The sequence below is a fragment of the Auxenochlorella protothecoides genome (assembly GCF_000733215.1).
Source record: "Auxenochlorella protothecoides strain 0710 unplaced genomic scaffold scaffold65, whole genome shotgun sequence".
Taxonomy (NCBI): domain Eukaryota; kingdom Viridiplantae; phylum Chlorophyta; class Trebouxiophyceae; order Chlorellales; family Chlorellaceae; genus Auxenochlorella; species Auxenochlorella protothecoides.
In genome coordinates, this window is record NW_011934127.1 from 1 (window position 1) to 8,816 (window position 8,816).

An 8,816-nucleotide genomic window follows, 5' to 3' on the forward strand; every position below is an offset into this window, starting at 1 on the left:
TGGTTAAATAGGCGTAGTTGTCCAAGGAGGCAGGGGCTCCTCGTCGTGAAGCATTGCCGGCAGTGATGCCAAGGGTGCTGGAGAAGAGCTTTCTGAACCTGTTCGGCTCTCATCTCACCAAACCTCATCCCTCCCCAAAAATCACTTTGCGCCTCCAGGGACATGATCGGCGGCATGCGCATGGACCTGGAGAAGTCGCGGTACGAGACCTACGACGAGCTGTACGACTACTGCTACCGTGTGGCAGGAACGGTGGGCCTCATGTCCGCGCCCGTCATGGGCATCGACACGCAGTACAAGGGACCCCTGGACCCAGTGTACCGCGCCGCGCTGAGCCTGGGCACCGCCAACCAGCTCACCAACATCCTCAGGTAGAGAAAGGAAGGGGGGTGGTTTGGATGGTGGGGACCCATCAGGGGTGTTGTGACGGGGTTTTCGTCTTTGGATTTTGCGAGGCAGAGCCAGGGACGGCACGGTACGGGAACTGAGACAGCATGGCCCTCAGCCAGGCACCTGCCAATCGACGCGCCGCGCATGGGAGTCACCGTGGAATCTGCCTCCCCCTCATCTGCTGCCGCATCCCTACGGGGACCCCAAAGCTCATGTCAAACCCTCAAGGCCCTTTCCACCAACTCCGCACAGGGACGTGGGCGAGGACGCACAGCAGCGCAGCCGGGTGTACCTGCCACTGGACGAGCTGGCACGCTTCGGCATCAGCCCCGGGGAGGTGCTGGAGGGCACGCTGGCGCGCGCGCCCGGCCAGGTGGACCCGCGCTGGGCGGCCTTCATGCGCTTCCAGATCGAGCGCACGCGCGCCGTCTTCTCCGAGGCGGAGGGCGGCATCCGCCAGCTGTCGCGCGACGCGCGCTGGCCGGTGTGGAGCGCGCTCATCCTGTACCGCCAGATCCTGGACGCCATCGAGGCCAATGGGTATGACAACTTCACGCGCCGCGCCTACGTGCCCAAGTGGCGCAAGCTGGCCACCCTGCCCTCGGCCCTGGTCCTGGCCCAGGCGCCCTGGGTGGCGCAGGGGGGCCGGGGGGAAGACGCGCCTGGGCGGCAGCCGGCGGCGGCGGGGTCTGGCGGCGACGCGCCCGCCCTCGGGGGCGGCGAGCAGCCCCAGCGCTGATCGCGCGCAGGCGCGCCGCCTGCGTGGCGAGGACGACGGGGCCGCACGACATGGCCTCCCACTCCCTCTTTAGTTCTCTCAAGCCTTTGCGCGGCGGTCACCCCTCCTGCCCCTGACGGCGTCGAGGCCCGGGGGGGTACGCCAGGCCCAACCTTGCACCAGATTCCCTTGTATTCTTTCGTTGGCAGCTCCCCATCTGCTCCACCACACCTGCTCGCCCAGAGTTGCTGCCCTGCCCCTCATTGCATGCAGGGCCCCTGATCAGCGGGACACAGTCCTGACTGTTTTTGTAATACTCAGTAGGCAGGCTTGCTGGGATCCTTGGAAGGGGTTACACCCTGCCTCGCGAGGGTACCTTACGAGGTGGTGTGCTTCATGAGCACGTGACGACCAGACTGGACGAGTCGAGCGAACAAGGGGCCTGGCCTGGGCCGGGGGCTGCCCTGGCCTCCCAGCTCCTGGCGCGGAGGACCCTGACATACGTGGACCCGAGTGGCGATCACGTTTCGCAGGCAATGGGGAGCAGGAGGTCCTGCTCTAGCGCGCCGGTGCATCCACCCGGGTGCCCTAGTCGACCCCGGGATGTGGCTAAGTGTGTTCATGCGTTCCGGAGGGTGCATACATCGCCCATCCGGCCCTGGGAAGCCATTGAACCACGCATACGCCCCTGATCTTGTCCTAAAATCGGCATCGAAGCCTGATGTCGCAGCTCCTCTGCAGCAAGGCGGCAGTCTTCCCGGCCTTCGTGGCCGGGCGACCCCACCGTGCCCAGCGTCGGTCGGCGCTTGCCGTGCGGGCAGGCAAGTACGACGATGAGCTCATGCAGACGGCGGTGAGCTCTTAGCAAAGCATGGGCTTGGGCAGGCAGGATTATGGGCGCTCCCTGCGAGATATCGATGTGGATAACAGGGTTTCGCGCTGCTGCCATCGCGGCGGACTCGGGGACCCCCACACCATCATTGGGCCCAGCATGGGGGCCCCGGGCGCCACGCATGCCCGCATGCTTCGCCACCGAGCTCCTCGGAGCTCCGACTGCGCCCCGGTGTGAGGATTTGGAGGTGGCCACGTGTACCCCTGTTTCTCACCCCCACCCCCCTGCCTCTCCTGCAGAAAACCATCGCCTCTCCTGGCAAGGGCATCCTGGCCATGGACGAGTCCAACGCCACCTGCGGCAAGAGGCTGGAGGGCATCGGCCTGGAGAACACGGTGGAGAACAGGCAGACCTACCGCGAGCTCCTGGTGACCACCCCGGGCCTGGGCGAGTACATCTCAGGTGGGTGGTATGGTCCCAGGCAGCGTGTGTGGGGGGGGACGGGACGGGACGGGTGTCAAGATGTGGAGTTGATGAGGTTGAAACGGTTCTGTTTCATGCCGCTGCCCTGGCCTGGGTCTGCTCATGGGGTAGCATTTAACAGGCGAGGAAAGGAGGATCAGGGTTTAGGGGCGTGGATGTGCTCCTGAACCCGCTGCCACCCCACCCCCTCAGGCGCCATCATGTTTGAGGAGACTCTGTTCCAGGACACCCGTAAGGGCACCAAGATGACCGAGGAGTTGAAGAAGCAGGGCATCGTCCCCGGCATCAAGGTCGACAAGGGGTTGCACCCCCTCCCCGGCTCCAACTCCGAGAGCTGGTGAGCAGCTGGGTGGCTGCCGGCTGTTCCATCCTGCCGGTCTGGGTCGGGACCCAGCTCCCCAGAGACCCACTCGATTGCGGCTCACATCCTCCTGTGCCCTCCTCTGCTCCTTCCAAGGCCGCCTCCCATGCGCCCCTCCTCCGACACCCACTCCCACTCCTCAAATACTCAAACCCTGCAGGTGCGCAGGCCTGGACGGCCTGGACGTGCGGTGCGGGGAGTACTACCGCGCAGGCGCGCGCTTCGCCAAGTGGCGTAGCGTGGTGTCCATCCCCTCCGGGCCCACCCCCCTGGCGGTGCGCGACTGCGCCTACGGCCTGGCGCGGTACGCCGCGCTGGCGCAGAGCGCGGGCCTGGTGCCCATTGTGGAGCCCGAGATCCTGCTGGACGGCGAGCACGACATCGACCGCACGCTGGAGGTGGCCAGCGCTGTGTGGGCGGAAACCTTCAAGTACCTGGCGGACAACAACGTGCTGTTCGAGGGAATCCTGCTCAAGCCCTCCATGGTGACCCCGGGCGCCGACTCCGGCAACCCCGCCGCGCCCGAGGTGGTGGCCGACTACACGCTGCGCCTGCTGCGCCGCAGGGTGCCGCCCGCCGTCCCGGGCATCATGTTCCTCTCCGGCGGCCAGTCCGAGCTGGAGGCCACGCTCAACCTGAACGCCATGAACCAGTCGCCCAACCCCTGGCACGTCAGCTTCTCCTACGCGCGCGCGCTGCAGAACTCCGTGCTGCGCACCTGGAAGGGGGAGGAGGCCAACTTCGAGGCCGCGCAGAAGGCGCTGATCAAGCGCGCCGCCGCCAACTCCACCGCGCAGAGGGGTCAGTATGACCCTGCCAACGAGTCCGAGGAGGCGGCCAAGGGCATGTACGAGAAGGGGTACACCTACTGAGGCGGGCGCGCAAAGGCTGGGGGGGAGTGTGTAGCGCCCAGGGGGCCGGTGACGGCCTGACCCCGGGGGGGTGGGGCAGGAGGAGGGGCGTCCGCCCGCGAGCCACCTCGTTCCTTGGGAGTGCTGGCAGCCTGGTAGGCAGGGGCGTGCCGCCCTGCCTACCTGTGCTTCCCCCCTGTTTGTGACCCTTGCCCCCCAGTAGGCAGACGTCCTTCCTGCTGCTCTGCCATGCCTTTGGTCTACCTTTGCCACCCATGCCGAGACGAGACAATCCGAGGATCCAATTCTTTCCAGCTTGCTAATTTTTTGCCTGCCGGCTGGATGTTGTAATGCCCGGCTTGCTCGCCATGTGCGAGAGTCTGGTTTGAAAGGTGCCGTGTTTTCAAGGGCAGCAGGAGCTCATAAACATTCTCACCAGGCCCAGGGCAGTGGAGTGTTGTGCACATTCAAGGTGCTCTCAAGCTCTGACGACCAATGGCGTACGCTTGAGATTGGTGTTACAGGATGTCAGGGAGTTAAGAGGAAGTATGCTCCTCCCGGGTGCTCACACCGCACACTCATCCGGGCGGTGCAGCGACAGTTCTGGCCATTGAGTATCGAGGGGGTTAGCAAGTCAGGTAGCTGTGAAAGACAGTAATCCCTGGCTCTAACCTGGCGGCATGGCGGCATATGTCAGGCTCATCAATGGACGGCTTGAGGGGCAGAAAGACCTAAGCAGGGTGAGGCACAAGGGGGCAAGGTATGGCTAGGGATGGGACACAACTTGCATTTCCACCCCGCCAAAGCAAGGCTTCTCAAGACTCTCACCTGGAGGTTGAGCTGCCACCGCAGGTGGGGATGCTGCTAATGTTCGCGGGGCCAAGCCTGGATGCAGGGAGAGGTGGCAACTTCAGCAAGGAATAGCAATGGGCACTGGTCTCCCTTGGGAATTAATAACAACTGCACAGGCATGCCCACCTCCCTCCCAAGCCCAACCCTGGAAGAAAGAAACATGACTAGATCGGAATCAGCATGAGTAAACTCCCACGCAGCACACCTTGTGGGGGTGGTGCACCAAGAGGCGGCGGCACCTGGGGCGGTGCAAGTCCGGGCTGGGCCAGCTGGGGGGGTGGCAGCACGGGGGGGCCACCTGCAGGATGGAGCAAAAGGAGATAAAAGCACTCTACGCACAGGAAGAAAAAGGAACACCGTCAAGGTGTGGATGCTATGGATGTCGATTCAATCCATGGCTGCCAGCATCTCTATAGAACAAACCTGGCCGGGGTGGCGCTAGGACGGGGGGACCTCCTGGCCTGGGCAAGGACGGAGGCTTGGAGAGGCCAGCAGGCGGCGCCGGTAGTCCCAGCTGCAGGTTAGCGGGGATGTACTCTGACAACACGATCGGGGGAGACCTACAGCGCTGATCGCGGCATGCTCGTGTGGCCTCGAAGAGTCTTCTCAGGCATGCACTGCCAACACACACCCCAAACCTCCTACCATGCGCGCACGAATTTGTGCCTCTAGCTGCCGCTGCTGCATGGTCTCCTCAAACTGAGTAAAGTAAGACTTGACGTTGGCCTTGTGCTTGTATCCGCTGTTGTGCTGCTTGCCCACAACCGGCTGCAAAGGGACATTCGGGGGGGGGCGGTGGAGGGCCCTTGCCCAAGCAAACACAGCGTCACACCGGATATTCTGGATGCCGACCACCACGCACACACCGAGTCGTGGGTGAGGTATGCATCGCAGTAGTCACAGTAATACCGAGGCATGCTCGTGTCTGCAACTTGTGAGAGTCCAGAGGGTGTCTTCGGGTATGATGGCCCGACACTCCAAAGCGCTAGGCGTTTGCAGGAGTCAGGTTTCACTCGCGTTCTTATGCTGATCTGGTAAACGTTTTGTGATGACAAACCTGCTCACGATGGTCTGTCGATAATACAGTCTTAAGCACCTCGAGCCTGGCATCTCAGGAAATTATCCTGGCTTTCTTCAGCAGTCTTTTGACCGGTGCAAAAACCGCTCAAAGTGATCTATGTGGTATACTCCCTCATTGTGATCCAGGCATCTCGATGCGATACGTTTAATCCAGCGCTTAATCTCGAAACCGCTGCAGTATAAGTGAGGAGGAGCGAGAGCATGGCGGACGTGCTGCAGAAACCCCTCATCAAATCATGCGACATGTCACAGGAGATGCAGGATCACGCCGTCTCCTCCTCACAAGCAGTGAGTGATGGAAACTTCCTATCGTGATCAATGCAAATTGCTACCTTGGAATCTGCGGTCCACACCACAGTCAAGATCGCCCAAGCACCCTCCGAGCACACCGACCTGTCTGCGTTCGCAGGCGGTCGAAAAGTTTACGATCGAGAAAGATATGGCGGCCTACATTAAAAAGGATTTCGACAGCAAGTATGGGCCCACCTGGCACTGCATAGTGGGCCGGAATTTCGGTAAGTTTTGTACATAACAGGGCGCCAGCTGTGACGATGTATGGGGACACCTCGGTTCAGGACCTTGGTCATGGGGACGCCTCACAATCCCCCCCCCTTCGGACACTCTTCCGCAGGATCTTATGTAACTCATGAATCCAAGCACTTTATCTACTTCTACCTTGGACCCCAGGCCATCCTCCTGTTCAAGAGCGGCTGACAAGATGCCCGTCACAAGCTTGCCCATCACCATGTTTCGGGTGCCTGCCCACCCCTAGCTCTGTATCCAGTTCCCCTCACTTGTGCATATTTCACCTTGCATAATTCCCAGCTGTGCAGCCGCAAGGAAACCCAGGAGGTAGCGGTGGAGGGTCGAAGTCAGAAGGCCTGCGGCCGTTACAGCTAGCGACACAAAGCATCTCCGCTCCTCGCCGATAGCTCAGACGTTGTGCCACCCCGCCTACGCCGTAAACACGATGACAGGCTCGCCCGGAAGAGCGGCACGGACGCGCTCGTCGCCCGCAGTGGCCAGCTCGTCGAAGGCCAGCTTGTGGATGGTGATGGACTGCAGGCCCTTGAGCTCTTGCAGGGCCCTGTGCGGAAGAGGGAAGGCAGGAGTAAGGGTTTTGGCACGACTACGGCAGCAGGCAGCGGCAGCGCTAGCCGGCGCCGAGGGTGCCGCAAGATTGGTCGCTTTCTCGAAGACGTGCTGGGCGAGCAGTGCTTTGGCCTTCAGCGTGGCGTAGGCCTGACGCCGCACAGCCAGTCCCGTCTCCCCCCTTTCATCCCCGCTGCCCAACCCCCATCTCACATACACACGCAAGCACACCCAGATCAAGCGCAGCCCGCGCCGCACCTGAGGATGTAGCCGGTGCTGGCCTCCAGGACCTGCGCCTCGTCAAAGGGCAGCTTGACGGACAGGACCTCCTTGCCCCCCTCCTTGGCCTGCTTCGTCTTGTACGCCACAAAGGGGAAGACCGTGGGGCGCAGCTGCTTGGGCGGCAGGGCCGTCAGCTCGGGCTCACCGGCCACCGCGCTCAGCACCGTCTCGTTGGGCTTGGCGGGGAAGCAGTCAGGGAGGGAGGCGTCGTACAGGCCCGCCAGCACCTGCAGGGCCCTGGCCTTCCAGCCGCCAAAGCGGTCGACCACGTGGATGTGGGCGTGGGCGACGGGGCTGGCGGGCACCGCCGGCTGCCCCTTCTTCCCAGCGCTGCCCCCGGCGGCCTTCTCGAACCCGTCCTTGATGGGTTTCTTCATCTTCTCCACGTACCTGCAGGGGTGGGTGGGTGGGTGGTAGATCAGGTGGAGCACTTGACAGTGTCCAGGTGGCGCCACAGCACGGTGGGAGGTGGGCGCCGGATGGGCCGCAGGGCAGTGCCACAACAGCGTCCCTCCCATCCCCCCCGCAGGCGGCGGGAGGATAGGCACTACCCCTCACCGGTACGCCTCCTGCAGCACAAAGTCAGGCTGGGGCGCCGCCGGCCAGCCGGCGGTCAGGATCAGCCCCTCGCGCTTCAGCACATCGCCCCAGATGTACTCGCTGGTGTGGGGTGCGATGGGCGCGACCAACAGCGCGGCCACCTCCACGAAGCGCAGGATCAGCTCGCGGTTGAGGCCCTCCACGGCGCAGGCCACCAGGTACGCATCCCTGGCATTGGACAGGGCATACCTGGGGGGAAGAAGGAGGGGGGGGGGGAGGTGGGAACCGGGTTCCAAACGAGAACGCAAGAGCAAGGAAGCTTGCAGGCACACCTTGCACTGGGGTGTCCAGGGGCTTGCAGCACAACTGGGCCATGGTGAAAAGTAACCCGCCCCGCCTCCAACCACCCGCTGACAGCTCACCAGCCTGCGAGCACGACGTCCCTGAAGTTCATGTCGTCGTAGGCGGCCTTGGTGCGGTGCACGGCAGCGTTGATCTCGTTCTCAAAAACCCGGTCCCAGAAGGTGGCGGGCGGCCCGTCGCGCATGCCCTGCGTCGCCGCCAGCACCTCCTCTGCTTTGTGAGTGTGTACAGAGGTGGGGGGTGGGGGGGGAAATGGGTTTGGCTTTCACCTTGGCGCCGCACGACCTCCTGGCCTCTCTGATGTGCACTGGAGAACGGACCTTTTCTCGCGATGCCCCTCTTGCAGGGCGATCCCGCCATTCCGTTTAGTAAACTGGTACCCCTCCCCACATGACACATTGGCCCCTCTTTCCAGCCACCCTCTGCCCCCAAAAGCAATCTCCAAAACACACACACCCACCACTCAGGGCACCTCACCTGCCCACTCCACCTGGCGGTAGAGCTTGAGGATGGCCTGGTTGGCGGTGTCGTGCTCGAAGTTGGCGTCGTCCATGGTGTCGCCGGCGTTGGCGAGGCCGATGCGCATGGCGTCGGCGCCGTACTCCAGGATGGCCTGCTCCATGGTCTTGAAGTTGCCCGTGGACTTGCTCATCTTGGCGTTGTTCAGCTGCAGGTGGCCGTTGCAGCGGAAGGAGCGGGGCCACTTGTCGGGGCCCCACAGCGCAACGTGCGTGTACAGCGCAAAGGTCAGGTGGTTCTGTGCAGGAGGAGGGGGGGGGGGGTGCAGGGGGAGTTGAGCGTGTGTGGGGGAGGGGTCTGTGTGGGATGAGGAAAGCAGGGGCCAGATGGAGTGAAACAAATGAATTGCAGAGAGGAGGGGCACGCCAAGTTCTTTCAGCGATTGTCTGCCTCATCACAGCCCTGGCAGCATAGCCTGCACATCTCAGCCCACCCCCCTCAGTGTTCGCCAGG

At 63.0% G+C, this 8,816-nt stretch overlaps 4 protein-coding genes across 4 annotated transcripts in view; 2 read left to right on the forward strand and 2 right to left on the reverse strand.

Annotated features, from left to right (window-relative positions):
* Nucleotides 1–162: 162 nt before the first annotated feature.
* Nucleotides 163–3,656, forward strand: F751_5518 (putative fructose-bisphosphate aldolase 3, chloroplastic; the record flags this gene model as incomplete). Its single annotated transcript, XM_011397373.1, has 5 exons — nt 163–371; nt 643–1,021; nt 2,240–2,402; nt 2,616–2,724; nt 2,945–3,656. The coding sequence occupies 5 exons, from the start codon at nt 163–165 to the stop codon at nt 3,654–3,656; spliced, it is 1,572 nt and encodes a 523-aa protein (XP_011395675.1).
* A 1,437-nt stretch (nt 3,657–5,093) lies between these two features.
* Nucleotides 5,094–5,404, reverse strand: F751_5519 (U1 small nuclear ribonucleoprotein C; the record flags this gene model as incomplete). The annotated part of the gene is made up of 2 exons (XM_011397374.1): nt 5,094–5,255; nt 5,354–5,404. The coding sequence occupies 2 exons, from the start codon at nt 5,402–5,404 to the stop codon at nt 5,094–5,096; spliced, it is 213 nt and encodes a 70-aa protein (XP_011395676.1).
* A 364-nt stretch (nt 5,405–5,768) lies between these two features.
* Nucleotides 5,769–6,281, forward strand: F751_5520 (Dynein light chain 1, cytoplasmic; the record flags this gene model as incomplete). Its single annotated transcript, XM_011397375.1, has 3 exons — nt 5,769–5,855; nt 5,977–6,082; nt 6,199–6,281. The coding sequence occupies 3 exons, from the start codon at nt 5,769–5,771 to the stop codon at nt 6,279–6,281; spliced, it is 276 nt and encodes a 91-aa protein (XP_011395677.1).
* Nucleotides 6,282–6,521: 240 nt separating this feature from the next.
* The window catches only part of F751_5521 (Leucine-tRNA ligase, cytoplasmic), a gene marked incomplete at both ends in the record, with an annotated part of 8,331 nt that continues 6,036 nt past the window's right edge, over nt 6,522–8,816 (reverse strand). Inside the window, 5 exons of the mRNA XM_011397376.1 lie at nt 6,522–6,654; nt 6,918–7,331; nt 7,500–7,730; nt 7,904–8,054; nt 8,322–8,601. Coding sequence (XP_011395678.1) covers nt 6,522–6,654; nt 6,918–7,331; nt 7,500–7,730; nt 7,904–8,054; nt 8,322–8,601 — 1,209 coding nt within the window. The remainder of the gene's footprint in view (nt 6,655–6,917; nt 7,332–7,499; nt 7,731–7,903; nt 8,055–8,321; nt 8,602–8,816) is intronic.